The 26147-nt window shown below is 43.2% G+C and overlaps 2 protein-coding genes and 1 pseudogene across 3 annotated transcripts in view; 1 reads left to right on the top strand and 2 right to left on the bottom strand.

The window, feature by feature from the left end:
- The first annotated feature begins 920 nt into the window (after nucleotides 1-920).
- MILR1 (mast cell immunoglobulin like receptor 1) lies at nucleotides 921-25421 on the top strand. Of its 2 annotated transcripts, none has more exons than XM_019466529.2 (9): nucleotides 921-1155; nucleotides 5824-6099; nucleotides 11251-11538; nucleotides 13187-13297; nucleotides 15147-15236; nucleotides 15769-15819; nucleotides 15952-16020; nucleotides 16465-16548; nucleotides 21855-25421. In XM_019466529.2, exons 1-8 carry the CDS (start codon nucleotides 1026-1028, stop codon nucleotides 16518-16520), a joined length of 1071 nt encoding a protein of 356 aa, XP_019322074.2. In that variant the 5' UTR covers nucleotides 921-1025; the 3' UTR covers nucleotides 16521-16548; nucleotides 21855-25421. The 2 variants fall into 2 exon arrangements, with proteins under 2 accessions (XP_019322074.2, XP_019322075.2); XM_019466530.2 differs by having other exon boundaries at nucleotides 1051-1155; nucleotides 5900-6099.
- On the bottom strand, nucleotides 6096-7114 carry LOC109277081 (NADH dehydrogenase [ubiquinone] 1 beta subcomplex subunit 4-like; annotated as a pseudogene).
- The window catches only part of POLG2 (DNA polymerase gamma 2, accessory subunit), a 29075-nt gene continuing 20251 nt past the window's right edge, over nucleotides 17324-26147 (bottom strand). The window contains exon 8 of the mRNA XM_019466520.2: nucleotides 17324-19488. Within this exon, the coding sequence (XP_019322065.1) occupies nucleotides 19329-19488 (160 nt within the window). The 3' untranslated portion in view covers nucleotides 17324-19328. The remainder of the gene's footprint in view (nucleotides 19489-26147) is intronic.

Genomic DNA, 26147 nt, shown 5'->3' with positions numbered 1-26147 from the left:
AGCTTGAGCAGGGGAGGGGCAGAGAGAGAGAGGGAGAGAGAGAATCTCAAGCAGGCTCTATGTTCAGTGCGGAACCTGCCCTGGGCTCGATCCCATGGCCCCGAGGTCACCACCTGAGCTGATATCAAGAGTCAGATGCTGGGGCGCCTGGGTGGCGCAGTCGGTTAAGCGTCCGACTTCAGCCAGGTCACGATCTCGCGGTCCGTGAGTTCGAGCCCCGCGTCAGGCTCTGGGCTGATGGCTCGGAGCCTGGAGCCTGTTTCCGATTCTGCGTCTCCCTCTCTCTCTGCCCCTCCCCCGTTCATGCTCTGTCTCTCTCTGTCCCAAAAATAAATAAAAAACGTTGAAAAAAAAAAAATTAAAAAAAAAAAAAAAAAAGAGTCAGATGCTTAACTGGCTGAGCCGCCCAGGCGCCGCTATGTGACTCTACTTCTGCATGCATTTCACAGAGCCAGGAGAATGCTAGATGGAGTAGAAGTGAATCACAAGCCTCTCTGGGTTGTAACGTAGAGACTCAGAGACTGCTGGGGGCCCTTGTTACAATTCAGAGTCCCAGGTTTTATTCCGAGTAAGTCTGGAGTGGGGCCTAAGAACCAGCGTTTAATATAATATTTAATACAAGGCATTTCTTTTTTTTTTTTAATTTTTTTTTTAATGTTTATTTTTGAGAGAGAGACAGAGTGTGAGTGGAGGACGGACAGAGAGAAGGGGAGACACAGAATTTGAAGCAGGCTCCCAGCTCTGAGCTGTCAGCACAGAGTCTGACATGGGGCTTGAACCCATGAACCACCAGTCTCTTCGTACAAGAACTCATTGGGGGAACACAGGTCGGTCAAACCAACCAATCATATTTTGTTTCAAACTTGTCTAGGCACCTCCAATTTCTTTTACGTTGTCAAAAAAGAGGAAGTTCCCTAAATGACTCACCAGTATGGGGTCATCATGCCTCCTGTATCCTCCTCCCTAATTTCTTCTGGAGCTGTTTCAACAAACTGTTCTTTTAGGGCATTTTTTTTTTCTCTCGCATGTATGGCTCATTTGCCATTTTGAAGCTTGTGTCTCCAAACGAAAACGTGATGTGGAAAAAGAATTTTCTCATGTTCCTTTTCTCTCTCTCAGTTCATAGAGCTGCCCTGGATTGTGAATGGAGGAACAGTAAGTTTCATTTACTTCCTTCTCTCTTTTACCAAAACTCTTTTCACCGACAAGTGGAGATGGTCAGCTTTCAGCACGACCATTCACGAATAAGTCTTTCTTTGCTTTTAGACGAACAACCAAAGTCAAGCCTTTTCTGTTACCTACAGTTTAAAAGGAAATGATGGGAGGGAGGGAGTTGAAGGCTCTTTGCTGAGGTTCAGAGATTAAATGTTGAGATTGCTTTTACGCTGAAATGTTTCTTTCTCTGTTGTTATTGTTTTTTTTTTTTTAATTTAGAAAATCAACGCATAATCATTGTAAAATAATTCAAGCAACAAAATAAAAATATATATTGGGAGGTGGTTTACCATCATGGAGCTAGACCAGCCAGGGTTGTGGTCCTAACCCCGGTTTCTACCGTTTTCCAGCAGGCAGGCTGGGTGTCTGATGTAACCACCTGACCCTTAATCTCTTACCTCTGTGATGTGAGGATAATAAAACCACCTACCTGGGAGGGTTCTTACGAGGACTCGGTGAGACAAGCCATGTCCCTTAGCACAGAACTTGGTATGTGGTAAGCTGTCGCTAAATGCCAGCCCATGCTGCTGTGACTAGATGAAATATGAAAGTGCTGTTGTGCTCTCCAATTCTCCATTTCCAGAAGCAACCACTTATCAACAGTCATTCTCTATTTGGTACCATAGGAAACAAACTCTTCTGTGATGTGTCCTTTTTAATTTATTTTAAAGTTTATTTATTTACTTGAGAGAGAGAGAGAGAGAGAGAGAGAGCAGGGGAGGGGCAGAGAGAGAGGGAGAGAGAGAATCGCAAAGCAGGCTCTCCACTGTCAGCGCGGAACCCCATGTGGGACTCAAACTCACGACCCTCAAGATCATGACCCGAGCTGAAATCGAGAGTCTTGATGCTTAACTGAACCACCCAGGGGCCCAGTCCTATTTTTAGATGACAATACATCACAGAAATCCTTGTAAGCAGTAGATGTAGACTCACCTCTCTTTTTTCAACGGCTGCTTGGCATTTCATAATGTGACTCAGCCATAGTTCATGTAACCACCCCCCTTACTGATTTATCCATTTTTTTCTTTGTAATGTAAACAATGCTGCAATGAAAATCCTCATACAAAACATCCTTTGTGGACACAGGAGAGGGGGAGAGCATCTCTGGAGGATAAAATCCTGGAGGTGAAATCGCTGGGTCAAAGGGCATGTACATTTGAATCGTTAAGTTGCCTTCTTAACACGCAGACCGGGTACCCAGTCACAGGGTGAGTGTGTCCCAGCCTTCTCCAACAGTGGGCACAACCTGTTTTTAAATTTGTGCCAATCCGATGAGTAAAAAACAATATCTCAGTGCTATTTTGACCTCATCACATGTGAGCCAGAGCATCTTCTTCATGTTTATTGGTCATGAAAGCTCCAGAAGTTCTATGGAAAGGAAATTTAGGGACAGCCGTCTGGTTGGAAGGAGAGGAGAGGCTTTATCTTGAAGCTGAGCTTACAGAAGCTGAGAAAATGTCAGTTGTCCAGATCAAAAAGGGCAAGGGAGCTTGATGACATTTTTGAGGGGCCTAAACTCCTCCTCTACCCAAACTGTCCCGTGGCCCTAGCATTATTTAATGGCCTTTTGCATTCATTCTTCTGGAAATTACCTATTCATATTATTTGTCCATTTATTTGTCTTTTTCTTATTCAGTTGCCATTGACATATCTATCTATCTATCTATCTATCTATCTATATACATATATGAAAATATATATACATGAAAAATCCTTTGCTTTCATTTATATGTTAAGTATTTCCTTTTAGATTGTCACTTGTCTTAATTTTGCCATAGAAAAGCTTTAAGTTTTAGGGGAGTCAATTTTTCAGTCTTTTCTTTGTGGCTCCAATTTTTGTGTCTTATTTGGAAGAGCTTTTCTTCTCAGGTGATATGAAAACATTTTCTAATATTTCTTTAATTCTTTAATAATTTTATTCTTTTACATTAGATTTTCTGATGAGGGTTATTTTTTTCCTTGGCATTTTAAAATAATAAAATACAAACATACAAGCTATCAAAGACTACTAGCTAGTATCAGAGGACTCATGAGGGGCTCCTGGCTGGTAGAGCATGTGACTCTTGATCTTGGGGTCATGAGTTTGAGCCCCGTGTTGAGCCCCATGTTGTGCCCCATATTGAATATAGAGCTTACCTAAAAACAAACAAACAAAAAACAAAACAAAAAAGGACTCAGGAGCTGGTATAGAGATGCTTCTCATGGCCAAAAAATGGGACAATAAAAATAATAATTGCAATGGATTGAAATACATCAAATATGTAAACTATGAGTTCATAATGATTCTTTTTTAAAAAAATTTTTTAACATTTATTTATTATTGAGACACAGAGAGAGACAGAGCATGAGCATGGGAGGGACAGAGAGAGAGGGAGACACAGAATCCGAAGCAGGCTCCAGGCTCTGAGCTGTCAGCACAGAGCCCGATGCGGGGCTTGAACTCACAAACCATGAGATCATGACCTGAGCCGAAGTTGGACGCTTAACTGACTGAGCCACCCAGGTGCCCCAAGTTCATAATGATTCTTAAACAAAAAAATAACAACAGTGAAAGAAAAATATCCTGTTACAAGATGCTAGGAAACCAACTCATTATTTTCAGAACCAGTCAATAAAGGAAGAGAATCAAGCATTTATCCTGCTTTTTCAATGCAAACCGTATCTCCATATAACCATAGTTGATGGGGGCAAGTTTCTCTTTATAGAATTATTTCAGATAATAAATGGAAAAGGAATGAATTAGTATATCACCATTTTGCAACCTCTAATGAAATAATGCTTCCAAGTGATTATTGTCAAAGCCGACTAAGAAACAAAAAGAGAGATGACCAGACATCATGTGCTTCACAATGGAAGTACACCCTACCCTCATGCATTCTTGCTAAATAAAAGCTAATCTGGGGGCACCTGGCTGGCTTAATAGGAAAAGCATGAGCCTCATGATCTTGAGGTCATGAGTTCAAGCCCACATTGGGTGTAAAGATTACTTAAATAAATAAAACTTAAAAGAAAAAAAAGCTAATCTGAATTTTATTAAATTCAGGGGACAAGGGACAGAGGACCAAGGTAAAGGATACCATGGGAATGTGATCAACAAAATCCAGACCATGGAAAACACTATCGAACAAAGAGCTTGCCATCTTCCACAAATAAATTGCAGGGGGAAAGAAAAAGATGGAAACATCTACAGATTTAAAAAGACATAAGAAATAGGGGCGCCTGGGTGGCTCAGTTGGTTAAGCGTCCAACTTCAGCTCAGGTCATGATCTCACAGTTCGTGGGTTTGAGCCCCGTGTCGGGCTCTGTGCTGACAGCTCAGAGCCTGGAGCCTGTGTCAGAGTCTGTGTCTCCCCCTCACTCTCTCTCTCTCTCTCAAAAATAAATAGACATTAAAAAAAATTTTTTTTTAATTAAAAAAAGGGGGGGGAGGGACCTGGGTGGGCTCAGTCGGTTAAGCCTCTGACTTCGGCTCAGGTCATGATCTCACAGTTTGTGAGTTTGAGCCCCTTGTCGGATTCTGTGCTGACGGCTCAGAGCCTGTGTCTCCCTCTCTCTCTGCCCCTCCCCTGCTTGCCCTCTGTCTCTCTCTATGTCTCTCTCTCTCTGTGTCTCTCTCCCTCTCTCAAAAATGAATAAATATTAAAAAAAAATTTAAATAATTTTTTTTTTCAAAATAAGAAATTTAAAAGAAATAGTGGTCCAAAAAGGTCACCAGACATAATGTTTGGTCAGAGAACCTAGAATTTTAATATTTATTTCAAAATAATTTTTTTAATGTTTATTTATTTTTGAGAGAGAGAGAGTGTGAGAGAGAGAGAGAGAGAGAGAAGGAGAGTGGAGGAGGGGCAGAGAGAGAGGGAGTCACAGAATCCCAAGCAGGGTCTGTGCTGTCAGCACAGGGGCTAGGTCTTATGAACCGTTAGCTCATGACTTGAGCTGAAATCAAGAGTATAGACTCTTAACCGACGGAACCACCCAGGCGCCCCGGAATTTTAATATCTCTAAGTCAGCACAGCCAGTCTTAAGGGAGTGTCTTTTATCAAACTGTATACCTGCAACTAATATTACACTGCGCGTTAAGTAACTGGAATGAAATTTTTAAAAATTTATTCATTTTGAGAGAGGCAGAGATAGTGCGAGTGGGGGAGGGGCAGAGACAGAGAGGGAGACAGAGAATCCCAAGCAAGCTCCTCACTGTCAGCTTGGAGCCCAATGTGAGGCTCGAACTCACGAAACCGCGAGATCGTGACCTGAGCCGAAAACCAAGAGTCGGATGCTTAACCGACAGAGCCACCCAGGCGCCCCCTCACTAGGATTTAAATTTAAAAAAAGAAAGAAGGAAAAATTAGAGTGTCCACTTCAAGCTCTCACCAGCAGAAGAGCTAGCAAGCACGGAAGAGCTGGTCAAGGCCACCCATCTGTCACTGGAAGGAGCCTCTGTAGGTGCTGAGGCTTTCCTCACACACTGGTCAGCCTGGCCGTGCCAACAAGAAAGTTCTCCAGGAACGAGCATCTCTACCCCTTGACCCACAAAATGTGGCCAGATTACCACTTAGTTATTAAGCGACATTAACAAAGACTTTTTTCTTGTGTTACTCTGTTTTCCAGAACTCCTTTCTCCAAGTTTGAACTCAAAAACAAATGCAGTCACAAGGGGTCAAAATGTGTCTTTAATTTGTTCCAGCCGGAACCCATCACTACAGATCACCTATCTTTTGTTTCGGCATGAGAAGCACCTGAGAACCCAGGAAGGCAAAGGTGAACCCATGATTTTTAACCTAAGTGTCTCAGAAGCCCATGATTTGGGTCCCTACAAATGCAAAGTCCAAGTTTCTAACTGTTCAGTTATCAAATACAGTCATGAGTTCAACTTCACCTTTGTTGGTAAGTAGAGACTCATCCCTGGGGGGGGGGGGGGCTGTGATTTGTGGGATTCTTTCCTGTCCTAGAATGGGCTCTCTGCTCTCCTGAGAATACTCACTCAAGGGCTTGGAAAGTATGTCACTGAGATCTTTATTCTTATTAATTCCATTTTGCTTGCTCTTCTGAAGACTTTTTTTTTTTAATGATTAATAGACTTCTTTAAGCTATTATAATACATAGGGTCATCGTTGCCAGACTTAATATGAAATGTTAAATGGTCGATCCAAGTTTCCTTCCTAGATAAGTTTTTCTTTCCTATTTCTGTCAGTTTTGAAAACATAATACCAGAAGAAGGGGGACCCAATTCCTAACAGAGCTCCTAAGAGTGAGGTCTTGGGATTGGGATAGATATTTGCTGATCTTGCATAGGGCCCAATGAATTAAGGCAGGATCTTTGGTGAGCCCTCTGTGGCTCAGATCGTTGTACTGAAGCAAGTACTCCCATTTAGGTTGGGATCTTTTTTTTTTTTTTTTTTTTTTAACGTTTACTTATTTATTTTAAGAGAGAGAAAGAGCGCGCATGCAAAGGTGCGAGTTGGGGAGGGGCAAGGTGAGAGGGAGAGAATCCCAAGCAGGCTCTGCAATGTCAGCGCTGAGCCCAACGCAGGGCTCAATCTCCCAAACGGTGAGATCATGACCTGAGGTGAGATCAAGAGTCGGGAGCTTAGTGACTGAGCCACCCAGGCGCCCCAGGTTGGTGTCTTATGACCAACCGCTCAGTTTGCGCCTTCTGGGCTTCCACAGATGTGCCTGTCGTATTCGGCTGGGTGGAAGATAGCAGGCAGGGTGGCCAACCGCCACGGCTGGTATTTGGGGAATGACATCGTGGCAATCCGGCATACCTCTTCCAAAGACTCATTGCTATTTCAAATAATGATAGCCTGATTGCCTTAGACAAAAAGCCTTATGTGAACAATTTGGGAAATTGTTGAGATCTTTTCTAGATGCTTTATTCTAGGATTCCCATCACGTAGGCAAAAACCACTGTTTCTCTGAAGGTGCAGGAAGACTTAGAATCAGTATTGGACCCTGCGGCAAAGGTCTTCAAAGCCCCAGGTCTTTTCCAACTTCTTCCCTTTGCAGTGACCACCCAGCAGGTGCCCCACCAGCCAGCACTCTTCCTGCCCAACCACATCTTATTACTGCTATATTTTTCTCTCCCATCTTCCCACCCAGGCCTCTCACAACCTAGCATTAATTGTCTCATTTATAAAGGTGACCTTGATAAAGGACTTCTGAGAGAGGGAGAGAGGGTTTCCAGGTAATATGTGGGCATGGAACCTGGAGGCTTCTAAACATAAGAGCTCTGACTCACTGATCAAATCTTTGAGTGATTCTCTAGGTCTGTGCTGTCTAGCATAGTAGCCACTAGCCACGTGTGGTTATTTACATTTACATCCAAATTAATTAAAACTAAATGAAGCAAAAAGCTCAATTCCTTAGTGTATTCAATAGCCACAGCCGGCCGGTGGCTGCTTTGTTAGTGCAGACAGAACGTTTCCATCATTACAGAAAGTTCTACTGAGCGCCATTGCTCTAGTGCAAGGGTTCTTAGCATTTTAGGTTATAGCTGTCTTAACAATCGAATGATAGTGATGGGTACTTTTCCTGAGACATATTCATGAGATTACAGATGCAAATCTCTGCATAAGGCTTTTAGGAGATCCAGGTTAAAACCAACCATTTTAGGACAGTTTTGAACCCAAAATGAACAGAAGCCATATTGTAGAAGAAGAGTGAAGAAGGGGCAAATCCTTACAAACATGGTCTTAGGATGTGGTACATAACATGAGGGCAGGCCCTCCGCTGATAATAGTCCATCTAGGCCACCAGGCTGGACTGAGCCGCCTTGTACTGCAGAAAGAGCAACGGGGTGAGCGTTGGGGAACCTGTGCACCCCTGGCTTCCCGTGCAACTTTGCATATTCCCTTTAGATGCGCCTTTGCTATATCTCCAGCCCTCAATCATTAAAATGGGTTAAATGGTAAAATACCATTTAACATGGGTTTTAACTCTGGGTGGGAATCTCAGTCTATTGTGGGCAGCATGGGGTGAGGAGAGTAGGCACTTACTTGGCAGAGAAAACATACGATTGTCCTTCAAATCACTGAGATTCAGTGTGAGAAAAGATGTCAAGACCCACTATTAGTGTGGGTTTCCTCCATTTGAATAACGGGGACCTACACTCCTGTAAGGAATAAGCCCAGTTTTAGATGGTTTATGAACTTGATGGCTGAAGCCTTAAATCAGCTGATTAAAAAAAAACCCAAGTCTTCATTTCCTGAGCTTCTGTCCCACAGATATGTATAAAGTCTTCCCACATCCTGCCTTCCAAGTAAATGCACAAGTTTCCTGCAATTTGTCATGGTAACTACACTGTCCTGTAGAACTATTTTGACAGATTATAAGACTGTTTCAGCCCCATTTAGATCCAATTAGTAGATATCTATTGAGTGCTTACCCTGTGCAAGTAATTGTGTTGGGTATTGGGTGTTGCTGGGGTTTCAGTGATGCTTAAGACATGTTCTTGTCCCCAGCCCAGTAGGGATATGAGCCATGAACACAAATTCACTAATTATTGACTCAATCATCAAATATTTGATGATATCCCAAATGTGCCAAACCCTGGATATACATTAAGTTTCTGCTCTGGTAGAGCTTACAGTCTTGTTGGGGAGATACAAAACCCAAGTACCCAAACAGATTCATAATCACAAACGGCATTGCTTGTTATGAAGAAAAAAGAAACTGGCACAGTGATGGAGTGAGGCAAGGCATGGTGGAGTGATCTACTTAGGTAGGATAGTTAGGGAAGGCCTCTCAAAGGGGATGGCATTGAAGTAGAGCCTTGAAGAATGAGGAGTTAGCTATGCAAGGAGACAGAGAAAGAGGGCTCTAGTCAAGGGACACTAGCCTGTTCAGGGGCTCCAACTTGGGAAAGAACTTGGCTGGTTGGGAAGGACCTGATAGGAGGTTGGTATGGCCAAAGGTCAAATGAGGGGAGTGTAAACCCAGGTGAGACTAGAGTGGGAAGGGGCCAAGTCAGGCAGGGCCTATGACCCAATTGATCATCTTCAAAGTACATTCTAGGTGAGGCAGGGCAAGAGAAGTTGGGGACTGGTTAGGAGGCTCTTGAAGTCATCCAGGAGACAAACAATGGTGAGGACGGACAGACATGGATGGATTCCAGGTATATTTTGGAGGAAGAAGCAGCAGGATTTGTTTGATGATTGGATTTGGATTCACAGCAGTGAAGGTGAGGAAGGAATCAAAATGATTTCCAGATATCTAATGTGATCCACGATAGGAGTGTTGCATTTACTGAGATGGGGAAAACTAGAAGAATGGGAGGTGGGGGAAATGGAGAGCTGTTCAATGGGTATATGCAAGATGAGTAAGTTCTCCAGATCTTGCTGTAGAACATTGTGCCTGTAGTTAATACTACTGTATTGAGCACTTAAAGATTTAAGAAAGTAGATCTCCTGTTAACTCTTCTTACCATGGTAAAGTAAGTAAATGAATGAGTGGATGGGTGGATGAATGAATATATATCTAAATAAAAACATTTCTTAAAGAATGGGATTTTGTTATATGTTTATCTACCTACTGATTTTTCATTAACTAGCAGATCAGCTAGAGTTCAGTTTCAAACAGATTACACTTGAGGGGACCATGAGACACCCAAGTGTATCATATAAGAGGATGGGCCAAAGACGAGAGGAGGCAGAAGAGGAAGCACTTCTGCCTGGAGGCTTTAGGCAAGGCTTAAAGGAAACGGGGCAGCTGAATGAGTCTTAAAGGACTCCTTGAAGTTTTTAAAAATATAACTGGGTTAGTGAAGAGTAGCAACCCCCTTACTCTGATCACTGTGATGCTGTGACTCCCTTTTACCAGTCCTTTTACAAACTCTCAGGAAAGTTTACATCTTTCCAGTCACTTTAGATATCAGTCCTTGGTCCAGTTTGGATCATCCCATCTCAGCGAGGAGTCCAGGCGCCCTGATTTCTCATGAATTGTTTCAACTGCTCCTTCCTGAACACTACAGGATATAGATTTCAGTTCCATTGGAAGAATGTCCTATCAGTGCTCTTCCCAAAGTTGCTCTCTGAGGCCACCATCACCAACCAGGTGCTGCCTTGTCAAGGATGTTGCTTCAGGGATTCTGCTCAAGGGAGGGGTGGAGCAAGGAGACTAAATCATTTTCCTTGATTTTACTTATACTTGGGTCCTTGTATTTCATTGTTTCTGTGCCAAACTGATATTGTTAAAAAAAAAAAAAAATCTGTTTGAGAGTTGGCCCTGGATCTGCTGGTTTACTAGTGGTGTGAGTTTCTTACCTCTCTGAATCACAGTTGGTTCATCTGCGGAATGGGCATGATATTATCCTGCTTGTAGTACTGTTGTTACAAAGTGAAAGGAGGTAATGTGAATAGCAAGGCTGGTACATGATGGATACTCAACAATTATACTTCCTTTCCTATAATACTGCTTTATTACTGAATTATTAAATAAATAATATAGCTGGATTCTCCCACAAAATACCCATACCACAGGGTTTTCCCTGACAAAGTTAAGCAGACCCACACACTTCCTGTTGAAAAGTTCTCTTGAATCTATCAGAGTTACTTCCTGCTTGTGGGAGGAAGTAGAAGATAATCATTCAGCTGAATTCTATAAATAAAAATACAGTTAGAAAAGATTATATTTTTAGATTTCTTTGATTAAAAAAAAAACAATGTAGCCTTATAAAGACTGGGACTAAGAGCGCCTCTCAACTTCATACTTGGAACTAGATCTTTGACAGAATCACACTCGTTGTCAACAATAAACAGATGGAGAATTCTGCTGAAAGGCAAGTTTGCGCTTTGATTCCTCAAAGTAAGAGACACCCTCCACCCTCTGGTGTTCTCAGCACCCAGCTTGTGCCACACTGAGTGGAGCTAACCATATACCATCGGTCTTTCCCACTGGGCTGCAAGCTCCCTGGCTTCTCAAGAAGGGTGTCATTACCTTTGCGTCCACAGTCAGGAATAGAGGTTCAATCCATGCTGGTGGACTGAGTGGGTGAATCCATTCTGCTCATCCCTTTAACACATACTTTCATTTGCCTAGACCCAGTGATTACACCAGTGCTGAATGTTAACGTCGTTAAAATAGAAACAGACCGACATATAATACTGCATTGCATCTCATTCAACGGCTCTCTGCCCATCAATTATACTTTCTTTGAAAAAGATACTGCCGTATCACCAGCCATTTCCAAGTACGTAAGGGAGCCCGCTGAATTCAACCTAACCAAGAAAAGCACTGGCGGAAGGGAAGAGTATAGGTGCAAAGCTGAAAACAAATTGCCTGACCACACAAAATACAGTCAACCAGTCTTCATCAATCCCTGGACAGGTAAGGGCTACCTGAACTCTTTCGACAGGCTCTGGATTTGCTTCCAAAAACTGCAGCCAGCCTCTCCCCTGCCCACGCACTTCCCACTTTGGCTGTACGCATCCAAAGGCCTTTCCTTTGGAAGGTTCCACACAAATTCTGATGGGGTTTCTTTCTGCCATCCAAAAGAAGATGAAAAGCCTAGAAGCTAGGTCAGGAAGAAACCTTGCAGTGAGATTTCCTGACTTGACCCTGCTTCCTGCCTTGATCTCCCGCTGCCCAGGTTCTAAGCTAGCACATGAGAATTTGCATCTTTCTTGGGCTTGGAGCCCGGTCTTGATTTCCTTCTGCTTTTTCATTGACTTCTAACGCCTGTGCCCTCCCGTTTGGCTGTTTCTTGCCCACTACTAATGCTTGGTGAGTCTAGACTTCTGGGACCACCCTTGTGGTGAGAAGGGCCCCTGTCCCAGTCCTGTGTTTTGGAAGGCACTGCTTTGGTGCTTCTTGGCCATGTATCTTCCCACAGGCCGAGGGGCCCAGGGGCACATGAGAAAGTGCCCACCTGGACCCTGTATCTCCACTTTCCTAAACCATATTCTGGGTACCTGCACCTGAATTCCCTACCCAGTCAGATCAGAACCCTCCTTCCAGGGCCTACACAAGTCTTGTTCCCAGCTCATCCTCCCAAGATTGTACCAGGGTAAGGATAGGAGCATCCCTAGACTCAAGTGTAGGGGGCTGCTTTTGGGGGGTGTGGATAGCATTTGGACATGCAGGCTAGAGGATCCACGTGCAGGCGAGGCCCCTTGGGGTGCACATCAGAGCCCGAGTGGAAAGCTGGGCTGGGCCTGGGGCTAGGGCTGACTCTCTTCATGCTGCCATATTCTGGCACAGAAGTCTGAGGAGTCTGAGAATTCTAGATTCAAACCTGGCTTTCCAGGTCCTTATGAAGGGACACTTGTCGAGTTAGGAGGAGGGTAGAACAAAAATGAGGTTAGCTAAGGCAGTAGGCACACTTGGGCATTGAACACTTCACTTAGCCTCATCCACAGAAGAACAGAGCCCACACCCTGCTCTTTGGTAAGTTCTAACAGATGAGGCAGCCTGTTGGACTCAGGCTCCAGAGTCCTGGTTTTGCCTACAAACCACAGCCCTTCCATTTACTAGCTGTGTGACTGTAGGAAAGTCCTCTATCCTCTCTGAGCCTTACTTTACTCATTTGTAAAATGGGAGTGCTATCAATGAGATAAATAAGGCAATGCACGCAAAGTGCTTAACACAGCATCTGGCGTGTAGTTAATAACGAATGGTAGCTGTTTAGGTGACATAAATCATGCCAACATGACTAAGGGCTTTGCCCAATAAGTGGCCAGGCTGTTCTGAGCCTTATGACTCTAACAGTGTTGCCAGGAATCTGGTTCAAGGCTGTGCTGTTTTTTCTCTTCCTTTGTGCGACCCCTTGTGGAAGATGTATTTGGTTGTGACTTTAACAACTTCACTGACTAACAAGCTACCTCTCAAGAGTTGCAGGTGTCCATAGTGGTCTGAGGCAATTAAATTAGTTAATTTAGGAGACGGTTGTAAACTGCCCTTTCCAGAACACTCTACAGTTCAATGTCATTGGAAAAGAAAGCTGTGCGGTAACCAATGAACCGCTATCTTCTTCCAGGAGGAGGCAGCTGTCCTTTCTGTCTGCAGCTACTGCTTCTGGGATTATTGCTGGTGCTAATGGTAATAATCCCAATTCTGACATTTTGGATACTACCAAAGTACAGAGCAGGTAAGTTCTTTTGGCAGCTTTTCACGGTTTTCCATGGGCGTGGGATACAGAGAACAGGAGAGAAGGTGAAGAGGAAGGGAAAGGAAAATTAAAAATGGGATACGACGAAGGGGGCGCCTGCATGGCTCAGTGGGTTGAGCATCCAACTTCGGCTCAGGTCAGGATCTCGCAGCTCGTGAGTACAAGCCCCGCACTGGGCTCGCTGCTGTCAGCTGAGAGCCCGCTTCTGATCCTCTGTCCCCCTCTCTCTGCCCCTCCCTCCCTCCCTCTCTCCCTCCCTCTCTCTCTCTCTCTCTCAAAAATGAATAAGCATTAAAAAAATTTAAAAAAATTGTAAAATACACATAAAAAAATAAACATTACCATCTTAACCACTGTTCAGTATACAGTTGAGTATAAGGACACTGCCACTGCTCCACAACCATCACCAGCATCCGTGCACGGAACTTTTCTCATCTTGCAACACTGAAATCCTGTCCCCATTCAACCCTCCCCATTCAGCTCCCCCGACCCCAGCCCCTGACAACCAGTGTTCTCCTTTCTTCCTCTATGAATTGACTACTCTGGGGACCTCATCTAAGGGAATCCTAGGGTGTCTCTCCTTTGGTAACAGGCTTATTTCACTCAGCGTAATGTCCTCAAGATTCATCCATGTTGGGCATGTGTCAGAAATTTCCTTCATTTCTAAAGCTGAAGAATATTCCATCACAGATACATACGTAGATACAAATACATATATCCGCTAAATTTATCCATTCGTCTGTCAGTGGGGCCTTGGGTTGCTTCTGCCTTTGGGCTATTGTGAGTAATGCTGCTGTAAACATGGGCACACAAATTTTTTAACAAAAGGCCCCGCATGTTTGCATTGCACTGGGCCCTACAAATGAGGTGGTGGGTCCCGACCGCCAGCTCCGCAAAGGCAAGAGCTTTGCCTTGTAATTGTCCACCTCCTTGCTGGCCCTGCCCCTCCGAGGAAGCTCCGTAGTTGAAGATGAACTCGAGCAACATGCCTCTGCCTCACCTCAGGTGCTGCATCAAGCCCCAGGCACTGCTTTTCGCCAGTCACCTCTCGGGACCACCTCTACTTAAGATTTTGAAATTTGGCCTTTTCACTTGGCCCACAAGTATGGAGGAATATCAAGATTTGCACAAAAAACCAGGATGTCTCCGTACCAGTGAGCCGAGGGGCGTTGGGCAGGCTCCTTCACTTGCTGGAGCCTCAGTGTTCTGACCTGTAGAATGGGGAGATACTGTCACAGCTAGGGAGAGACCTAAGTGATGCATGTTAGCCACCTGTGCCTCCCCCTGTGCCTCCTCTAGAGAGTTTTAAGTCAGAGAAGTCAGGGACCCAGTTGACACAAAACTTGAAACTAGATGTCAAAATGTATACATCTTATACCTTTTTACAACCTGTCTTCCCTTCTTACAAAAAGCCCAGGGTCTTGCAAAAGTGGAATTAGCATTCTTGTTTCTGGCCAGGATTCAATAGAACTCGGCTGGGTAATTTACTGTCTCTTGCAGATATTACAAAGCTTTTTACAGACTGTTCTTTTTCAGCAAAGGAAAGAAAATGTGTCTCTGGCCAACCCAAATGTAATCTGCGTAATCTGATGGGCAAAGGATGTTCCTTGCAGACCCAGAGAAATAAATCAGAAGGGCTTCTGGCTTGGAGAAGCGGGTGATATGGATTCCTCGCTGAGCCCATGGTTTTCCTTTAATGGATGACAGTGTAGGCCATTGGAGCAGGGTCATTCTTTGTTTCGGAACTTTGGGGGATTCGGCTCCTTGGCAGAGGAAATGAGAAAAATATGGCTGAATTGGTTTAATGTTTCTGTACCAATTTACGTAGGAAAAGCTATGAGAGATCAGGCACCCAGAGACAATGGAAATACACCCATGGAAATTGGAATATACGCAAATGTCTGTGAAACTCAAGCAGGTAAGAGAACTTTGTTGGGTATTTTGATTGGTTTGGTTGGTTGGTTTCAGGTTTCGTCTTTTTAAAATTTTTTTAAGGTTGTACAGACACACGGGTACCAAAAAAAAAAAAAATGAAGAAAAGTTATAGAATACAAGGGCTCCCTCCGACCCATGACCTCCAGTTCCACCCTGCTGGTTTAACCATCAGTTTTTAAAATCCTTCCACAGATACTCTATGCATATGGTAGCAGGTCATAGCCATGCCATCGTACGCCTTGATTTTTTTCACTTCACAACGTATCGTGGAGATATTTTAATGTCAATTCGGAATGATCCGCAGGGTGTTCCAGAGCCTCTTATGACCCCCTCTTAACGCAGGCATCATACACTGCTTTATGGTAAATAGACCCAGGGCAGGGCCTTGGTAAGGATGAGAATAAACCCAGCCAACTGACTGAGGGCCGGCCTTATCCCCAGGCATGGCGCTAAGCAAATTACCTGCTCTGTACTATGCAAACACCACTGACTCCCAATTTATCTCGTTCCCATAGACTCTGTGCCAGGCTTGGAACCAAGGCAGTGTGTTCGCACAGCCCAAGATGGTGAGTGCTCTCTGGGAAAAGTCCAGAGGCTGCACACCATTTCGAGGGCAGCTGGCTAAACCCTGCCCTCAAAATGGTGATCAGAGATTCGGATGACAGGCCTAGTAACTCTGTTCCCTGTCTTTTGCCCAGGAACTGGACACTCCCAGGAGATACATTATGCTACCCCCATGTTCCAGGAGGTGGCACCTGGAGGTCGTGGTGAGCCACAGTTTGGGATAAGAGATGCTAACAAAATGAGACCGCGGTCCCTGTGAGGCCACCATACTCTGGGGCTTTAGAAGCCCAAGGACGGGGTAGATGGGGGCAACGTGCACACCCAGGGTACCAGTAGCAACCAATACCACAGCTCCTAACAAATGACATCGGGAGACGGGTGGGTAGGGAAGAGGGAACGATGTGACATAGTGACGTATAAAAAACTCAGAGAGGAGGATACGGGGGTACTCCTAAACCATCTTAAAGAATAAATTGCTTGTATACAGTCCAGGAAAAAAACCCACTTAATTCTTGGTTCTGTCAATCCACCCAGCTACTAAAATGAGATTTTTTTTTTTTTTTTGAGGGGTGGTGGTGGTTGGTTTTTAGAGACTCTATGGATATATACATTAGTTTTACTGAATTATTTTCTCTTTTATATTTCAGAAGCCTATAATGATTGTAAAACTGGGTCTATCTATTCTGAGCTCATCAGAAGATGACATTTAAAGCTACAAGCTACATCTCAGAGTAAGATGCTTTTTATGAAGCTGATTTACATGAAGAAAAAGCAAATTTGACTGATACTTAAAAATATCTCACTGGTTACCTAAAATAAATTACTATTTTTCATGATCAAACACTATTCCTTTGGCCTATTTGGGTACATCCAATCCTGTCATCAGATAATAGTTTTGTCAGGTGGGATCCTGACTGGTGACAGATTTTAAATGCTTTTGCTATTTTTAGGCATGGACCATTCTCTCCCCATTGCCACATCATTAAAAAAGAGTACTTGTGGGGCGTCTTGGGTGGCTCAGTTGGTTAAGCATCAGACTCTTGATTTCAGCTCATGATCTCACAGTCGTGAGATGGAGTTTCCCCCGGGGCTCCACTCGGCATGGAGCCTGATTAAGATTCTCTCTCTGTGTCCCTCCCATGCTTTCTCTCTCTCTCTCTAAAAAAAAAAAAAAAAAAGAGTAATGGTTAGACCACTGTGCTTTTCGTGTCTAAATTCTAAAACAAAAATTGGTGCCTTTGAAAATGTGTCTGAAGAAAACAGTCCCTATAGTTACACACCAAGTACACCTTTATTATCCATTGCTGTTTTGGTTTGCTCTCAGATTTTGGAAGGCTGCAAAAACATTTATATTGATTTTCATGGACTTCCTCAGTCCTCAAGACTTAGCTAATATCAAAGGCGTACCTTTATGTTTCCCATCAGCATTCTGTAGAGAGAACAGTGTTGTGTGGGAGAAAGGAGAATGGATTACTTTGACTGTTTTAACAAATTACCACAAACTGGTGACTTAAAACAACAGAAATTTATTTTCATAGTTCTGGAGACCAGAAATCCAAAATCAAGATGTCGGCAGGGCTGGGCTCCCTCTGAAGACCCTAAGGGAGAATCCTGCTTGTCTGCTTCAGTTTCCCGTGGTTCCTGGTGTTCCTTGGCTTGTGGCAACATCTCTCTAGTCTCTGCCTCTGTCTTCACATGGCCTGCTCGTCCTTTGCCTTTCTTTTATAAGGACACTGGTCATTGGATCTCGGAACCCCCTGGATAATCTGGGATGGCCTCATCTCAAGATCCTCAATTATAGCTGCATAGACCCTTTTTTCAAATTAGGTGACATTCACAGGTTTCAGGAGTTAGGACATGGACTTAATCTTTTTGGGGAGCCACCCATTCAGACCCCTACAGGGGACAAAATGGTTTCTAGTTTAAGCCTCTCATCCTAGGAGTTATTAGTAACATCCAATAAAAGGCAAAAGGCATTTGTAGACAACCAAAACAACATGGCCAAAATTTTTCTGCTCTGCTCTTCTTCTGGGTGTTGCCTGAACCTCTGTCTTAATCGCTCCCAACAGTGGACCTCTGACTAGAAAAAGCGCAGCTACCAGTTATTAGACACTAACTGTATAACATTCTGTAAGGCCGATATTATGAACTTGCTTTTACAGGTAAGGAAACTTAGACTCAGATGCGGTAAGTAATTTTACAAGGTCACCCACAGCTTAGTGGTGGTTGAATTGGGAGTTCAGTCCTAGCAAAGATCAGCAGAAGCACTGGCCATGGAAATGCCTCTTAGGGTGGGAAGGGATACTGTGCACACAGGTCTAGACTAGAGGATTGTATTGTCATAAGGCAGCATTCATGAGCATAATTTCTGCCCTTTCTCTGCTGATATTTGTATTTGGGGGAAATCAGTATGTCACAGAGGCTAAGAGAGTAAGGAGTCAAACAGACTGAGCTGAATTCAGGCTCAGTCATGTCTTAACTGTGTGACTCTGGATAAGTTATGGGATTCAGTTTTTTTTCATCTGGGGGGTGAGAGCAAAGTGGGGGGTGGGGGAGACAAATAAATACCTGCATCATGGAGCCACTGTGAGAATTAGTTCAGGTAATGAATGTAAAGGGCTTGGAACAGGGTCAGGCATATAATAAGAATTTTTAAAAGGCTACCTCTTTGTGGTATGATGCTTACTCTTGAGTCATACCAGTTGGCTGCTCCCCTTAGAAATCTTGAAGTCTTTGTGGTCATAAACTTGGCAACTCAGTCACCATTGGCCTCTTCTGTCTTGGGCTCCCTCCTAAAGCAGAGCCTGAGATAAGGACTTGGGTGCAGGTAGCCTATATGTCAGGTGACCCCAGGCGCTGGGAGCGAGAGAGCAGGTACAGTGAAACATTTCAGAGGAGGGAAAGTCAACTCAGGGCGGGGAGGGGCCAGCAAGCTAGAAACCTTACTGGGAATTGGATTTGATCCAGTTAAGACCTTCTGAAGTTTTGAAGTCCAGAATGCCTCTGGGTTTCACAGCATGCCCTGAATCGACAGCCTCTCATTTTCTCCTTGCAAAGCTTTTAAAGCACTTAGTAGAAGCCAACCAAGTCCACAATCCATATAATTACGATTGCCCTGTGCCTTTCAAGTGCTAAAACCATGGAAGAGCCTAGTGCTTCACTTTCTACCTCTGTCCCCTTTCCCACTGCAGGGGAAGGTCTTAGTAAAGTAATTGGGAGGCTATGGCGTGCAAGTGTTATCACCACCCCCTTCCAACATGACATGTTGCCATCCATCCAAGGAGTAATTCCGCTTCCCAGCACTGCTTTCTAGGGCCTTCTGATACCCTGTCTTTTCCTGGGCTAGCCCTGAAAGCAGAGCCTGAGATAAGGCCTTCTGTGCAAATAATTTATCTGGGAGGTGACGCAAGCATCAGGTACTGGAGGAAAAGCCAGTACCAGGGTGTACTGTTGAGTTGGGCAACTGGGGCTTGATCTCACTGGAACCTTCTTAGCAATGAGAAGATGTTTCTTAGAACTGTCTGCCTAAGGACTGATAGTAAGAAGCGGTTATCCATTGACTTCCATCCCTGATTGGCTGAGGGGTGTCCCAGGAGGGGATGCCTCCCCGACCTCTAGGCTGTGCATGTGGACATTCCAAGTGGGTTTCCATGGGCGTCTCATGCAGGGAACTGCAAAGCACCAGGGCAGAAAATGAGTGATATGTGTTGCACGCTTGAAGTGAGAAGTTGTCAACACAAAGTGAACGAAGTCCCAGATGCAGCTGGAATCAGAGGTGAGGCCCCGAGGATGTGACACAAGATACAGAGGTGGTGGCTACGCCATCTCGCCAAAGTTCCTTTGTGAAAACAATAACTGCCATACCAGTGTCCAGCTGCTATTAAGTGCTTTGTGTACCTTATATGCTTCCATAGTCCTCACGATTCCCTCCCCATCCAGCTGCGACTTCCTGTGGCTTCCCACTCCACACACCCCCCCCACCCCACTCCCCACACACGTTCTGGCTTTCAGATTGAATTGTTCAGGAAGGGAAGAAGAGGAAAAGGAAAAGGAAAAGACCTACTGAGCTTTCATTTCAATAGCTACTTTGTTTTCAGGTCTATTTCAGCTTCACTTTGGTTCTTTTTCCATACTGTCTTTAGTTTTGCCTGTTTTTGCATTGAATACAAATGGAATCATGGAGCAGTCATTCTTGTGTCTGGTTTTTTTCTGCCCAACATTGTATTTGTGAGATTTGTGAGTTGCAGCATGCAGCTTTAATTGTGTATTTCACTACTAAATAGTATTCCATTGTTTGAATATACTGTAACTTATCTATTCTGCAGCTGACAAACATTTGGGCTGTTGTCAACTTGGGGCTATTACAAATAATGAAGCTGTGACTGCTCTTATGCAACAACATGTCTGCTGCTTTCATGTGCGTGCAACTATGTTGAATATGTATAGGAATACAATGACTGGGTCATGGGATTCATCCCCATGTTTATCCCCAATGTAAGGAGATGATGCCATTATATTTTCCAAAGTGGTTCTATCACCTTTCTATCACCTTTCCATTCCCTTGAATGGTAGATGATGTCATTTTATTTATTTATTTATGTATTTATTTATTTTGAGAGCGTGAGCAGGGGAGAGGGGCTGAGAGAGAAAGAGAACCTCTAGCAGGCATCATGCTCATCACGAGTCCGATGTGGGTCGTTATTTATTTATTTCTTTAATTAATTTACTTACTTATTTAGAGAGCATGAGTGGGAGATAGGGGCAGAGGGAGAGAGAGAACCTCAAAGAGGCATCATGCTCAGCATGAGCCTGATGTGGGTCGATCCCATGACCCTGGGGTCATGACCTACACAGTAACCAAGAGTCAGATGCTCAATTGACTGAGCCACCCAGGTGCCCCGCACAGTCATTTTAATTGAACCATTCTTGTGGCCATCTAGTAATATCTTTTTGTGATTTTAACTTGCGTTTCCCTGAGACTAATAAGGTTGAACACACTTTCCCATATTTATAGGTCATTTGGATTTCTTTTTTTAATGAAATCCCTGTTTGAGGCCCTTACTTAGCCTGTTTTTCTGAAGCGTTTTGACTTTCATATTTTGGTCTACATCCACCCAGATGTGTATGGTGTGGACATCATAGTTCATCCCTCCCGTGCACGAACATAGCCAACTCTAGCACCATCCACTGAAAAGCTGTCCTCTGCCCACCAAACTGCTATATCGTCTCTGTCGCACAATCAAATGTCCATGTACAATGTGCGTTTCCTTCTGCGCTTCAGATTGTTTCATTGTTCTTCTTATCTCTCCTGCGTTAGTACCATATACTCTTTTTTTTTTTTTTAAGTTTATTTATTTATTGTGAGAGAGAGAGATACTGAGTGATTGTGGGAGGGGCAGAGAGAGAGAGAATCCCAAGCAGGCTCTGCACTGTCAGTGCAGAGCCCGATGCGGGGCTCGAAATCACGAACCGTGAGATCGTGACCTGAGCTGAAGCCGAGAGTCAGACGCTTAACCGACCGAGCCGCTCAGGCGCCCTGCCACCATACTCTTCTAAATAAGTTTTGATAACTGGAAAAGCAAATTTTCCCATCTTGTTCTTTTTAAGAATGTCTTAGCTATTCTTGACCTTTTGCATTTCCAATTAAATCTTAGAGTCAGCTTGTTATTTTCTTAAAGAAAACAAAAACAAAAACAAACCCTGAACATTAGAGGGATTTTGATTGATACTGGATTGAATTTATAGATCCATTTGGGGAGCATTAACGTTGTTATAATAATGAGTCTTGCACATTACAAGCATCTCACTGCTTTTGTCTTCTTGGATTCTCTTAACATTTTATCATTTCCTGCATACCCATCTTACACATCTTTTGTTCCACATCTTATTTATTCCTAGGTACTTGATATGTTGATGCTGTAAGTTGTATTTTATTTCATACTGTTGATATACAGAACACAGGTGTTTTTTTTTGTTTGATTTTGTATCCTTTAGCAACCCTGCTGAACTCTCTTCAACTTAAATAACTTAACTGTAGATGTTCTTACATTCTGGAGACCGGAGAGTTACTGCTGCCGTTACCCTGGTTGCCTCCTGCCACAACAGCCTCAGGCCCAGAAACTGGAGGCTTGACATGGGATGTGGAGTTCTGCCACCGCAGACATTTGCTTCTCAGCGACAACCACCACCTTCCCTTCTACTTCCCAGATCCCACGCACGCGTGTCTAAGTGGAAGACATTCACAACCACACACACCCTGGCAGTAAGGGCATTGTAATTTTTTAGGTTTCTGATGCCACCAAATAGGAGGGTCATGATGACACTTACGAGAGCCAAAGAATCTACCACATTAGCCAAAATATCAATCAAGACTGAGGGTACAGTGAAGGCATTTTAAGACAAAGACTGAGAAGGAGGTTTTCCAATCACGTTCTCAGTGAAAGAAGTACGCCGTATACTTGAAGAAGAAACCTGAACACAGAGAAAGGGTGTAAGATTCAAGAACATTCATAGAGTAAACATAAATGGCAGAAGGCAGGGGGGCAGAAAGAGAGGTGTGCATAAGGTTTGCAAACATTATAAGGCTACTTGATGGGGGGCTTAAAGTCACCAACCATGAGATCATGACCTGAGCCAAAATCAAGAGTTGGACGCTCAACTGACTAAGCCACCCAAGTGCCCCTAAGGGATGTGGGTCTTGGCCACCTCTCTGACCTCTTCTACCCATCTCCCCTATGCTCATCTATTCCGGCTCCCCTGGCCTGTTTTCTGCTCCTTGATCATTCCACACCTTTTCCCTCGTAAGGGCCTTGGCTCTTGCTAGTCCCACCGCCCCAGATCTTCACACACCTGACCGCTTTGTATCATTCAGCCTCAATTTGAAGGTCAGGTTCTCAAAGCTTCCCTGACAACCTATGCAAAACACACTACCCAGCCACGATTTGGCACATCATCCTGTTCTATTACCTACAACACTATCACTATCTGAAATTACCTGAAATTGTCCATGTGCCTCCTGCTTAGCATCTGTCCCCACCTGCCCACCCCTGGAAGGGACTTGTCTGTGTTGTTCACCACCACGTCCTTAACACTTACAGTCCCTGGGACTCAGGTGCTCAGAAAGCCTTTTTGAATGAACAAGATGAATAAATAGAGAACACATACAATAGCAGGCCGGTCTTCAGGAGGAGCACAATTATCTGAGAGAAATTTCTCCCATGTTTCCTTACAGGACGATGTGGTATAACAGCAAACAAATGCCTCCAAAAACACTCTTTTATGGCTAAATCAACAATGAGTTCACAGGACTATTTCTTAGTAATATCTTTCAATAGATATCGGTGTGGTGTAATACGTGAGAAGGGTATTTGGTAAAAACAAATGTATTAAAAATAATTGGATTGGAGGGAAAATACATCAAAACAATGCCATGCAAGTGTGCAGCTCTCGGACAGATTTAATGGGAACTGCTGCTGCAGTGAGCGTCAGAAATCACCTGTAGGTTTTAAAAATATACTTGTGTGGGCCCAACGGTCAGAGATTGTTATCAGAAAGAATAGGGCTCAAATATATTCAGGTTTTTAAAAGCTCCACAGGGGATTCTGATGTAGAACTCCAGCTGGACATCTGTGATCTGGAAAAACCTCCATAAATATTACTTACCTCACCTGCAGTGTAAACATTCTACGTTGCCCATCAGTGCAGATGCCTTAGCAGTCAAACCAGGAATACAATCTCCTGTGAAGGCTGAGGCCCCTAAAAGGAAAAGGTACCTAAATAAAGGGACCTGGCAGTACAACGGAGAGCTTTAGAAAAATGTTTTAAAACTTAAAAAATTCTTAGTTATATTAAAACTAAGTATTGAACCCCAAATTGCAAAAAACGAAATTTAAACTTTTAAGTAGACGTACAGGGGTCATATTGGTATTGCAATTCTGAGACTGATGTAATTAAGGTAAAATAAAACAAATGAGCAGTTGTGAGATGTGGCTTTCTAATTTTATCATCACCCTCAATAGTCCTGAGAACTGGGATTTTGGAATGGGAATACAGATGTCTGATAAAAGAGATTAAGTAAAACCCCTGCAGTCCTAAAGGGCAAGAGGGGACTTTTTTGGTGTGATGGAAATGTTCTATATTGTCACTCTGGTAGTAGTTACCCATTTACCTAAAACGCATAATTTGTACACTTAAAATAGGTAAATTTATTGAAGATAAATTATATCTCAATAAAGCTGATTAAAACATATACATACACAAACACGCAAACACACACACACACGCTAGTTGTGAACACTGAAAAGGCCTAGACACAAAGTCCACTTTCTAACTATCAGTACCCCTAGTACCCAGAGTACAGCATCCAAATACTGTTTTCCATTAAAAGGAACCAGGGTTTCTTGGAGAAACTCTGAAATATACAATTTCTAGATCAGACATTAGATACCAAGGAAGCTATCAAACACTACTAAAGTTATGTCAAAAGGACTCCAGGCCAACTTGAAGAAGCTCCCACTGGCTAAAGATAGGACAATTTGAACATCAAAAGGAACAACTTTAAAGGGGACGAATCAGCATTTATCCTACCTCTCTCATACCTCTAAGCAAGTAAGAGATGCTTTTCCTTACAGAAGTATTCTAACTAATGAATGAAGATGTAAGAAAATCAGAATATCACCATTTTGCCACCTCTAATGAACTGACTGACCTAAGCATTGATCAACGATTGATTGCTAGCATCCCCAAAAGAGAAACCACCAGACCTAACTGCCTCCTGATGGGAGAACACAACCTAGGAAAAATCTTGTCTCCCCGCCCCCGCCCCCAAATTAAACTTGAAACTGATCAAGCCTCTGGATTCAACTTCCACTCTACAGGAATTATATATAGAGAAGAACAGGTTAAACCCTCATGGGGATGCAATAAGCACGGTCCAAACAGTGACAAAGCCTGTAAAATAAGCAGCCCAATTTCTTAAAAAAGGAAAAACAGAGAGAGAGCTCAAATTTATGGGATAAGAGAGACTAAAAGACCTAACAATCAACTTCAATTTTATGAAATTATGAGACAATTGAAAATCAAGTGGATATTTGACATTAAAGAATTGGTTTTGGGGTGCCTGGGTGGCTCAGGCAGTTAAGTATCCAACTTGGGCTCAGGTCATGGTCTCACAGTTCCTGAGTTCAAGCCCTGCATCGTATTCTGCACTGATAGCCCAGAGCCTGCTTTGGCTTCTCTGTCTCCCTCTCTCTCTGCTCCTCTCCTGCTCTCTCTCAAGGATAAATAAACATTAAAAGAAAAAAAAAAGAAAAAAAGAAAAAAGAATTTGTTTTTAAAAACTTTTTATTATGAAAATTCTCAAACATATGCAAAAATAGAAAAGCATTACAATGAACCTCCATGTACCCATCACCCACCTCCAACAACTCAGAGATATTTTTTTTTATCTATATTCCACCACTTTTTTTTAAACTGGAGAATTTTAAGGCATGTTTCAGATATCATATAATTTCACTCAAAAATATTTAAGTATGTGTCTCTTTCAGATAAGGATGTTTAAAAAAAAAAAAAAGCCATAATACCATCATCAGACTCCCAAGGAAATTGTCAATAATTCCTTCATATCATCAAGTATTAATGTTTTTAGGTGGGATAACGGTTAACAAGATACTTAACTGAAATCCTTACAGACGAAATGATACCTGTAATCTGCTTCAAACTGGAATGGAAATGTGGTGTTAGGGGGAGGAAGCAAGATGTTCACAGGCTGATGGTTGCTGGTGCTGGGCCACAGTATTTGGAGTCAATTACACTATTGTCCATATATTTGGAATTTTTGCCAAGTGAGTAATGACAGCATAATTAACACAAACATAATCAGCACACAAAAGTCTAAAGATTTCTTTTATCTATGAGCAGACACAAAATATGCTGTAACACTAGATTATGCCATCTAACATTTTATTTTGCGTTTTAAAAATAAATGTGCTAATTTTTGAAAGTTTAGTTTTACGTTAATCTTCAGTATTTGACAATATACGTGTGGCAGATTCTAGAAAGACTCCTTCTTTCCTGATAGTAGAACCCATTTCAGAGAGAAGACACTACTAAAGCCCCAAAGAATAAACTGTGTTTGATCCAAATTAATCATGATATTCTCATCCCCTCAGACAGTGACTGGCCTACGAGTGACCAGGTGACCCAGTTCTGACCAATGAAATGTAAATAAGTCTTCTAATTGGGATGCCTGGAAAAGCTTTTACTTTCCCAATTAAAAAGGAAAGAGTTGGGGCACCTGGGTGGCTGTCGGTTGAGCGTCCGACCTTGGCTC

Source organism: Panthera pardus, unplaced genomic scaffold (assembly GCF_024362965.1).
Source record: "Panthera pardus isolate Hobbes unplaced genomic scaffold, ASM2436296v1 HiC_scaffold_3, whole genome shotgun sequence".
In the NCBI taxonomy this organism is placed as follows: domain Eukaryota; kingdom Metazoa; phylum Chordata; class Mammalia; order Carnivora; family Felidae; genus Panthera; species Panthera pardus.
This window is presented reverse-complemented; position numbering and strand designations above follow the sequence as displayed.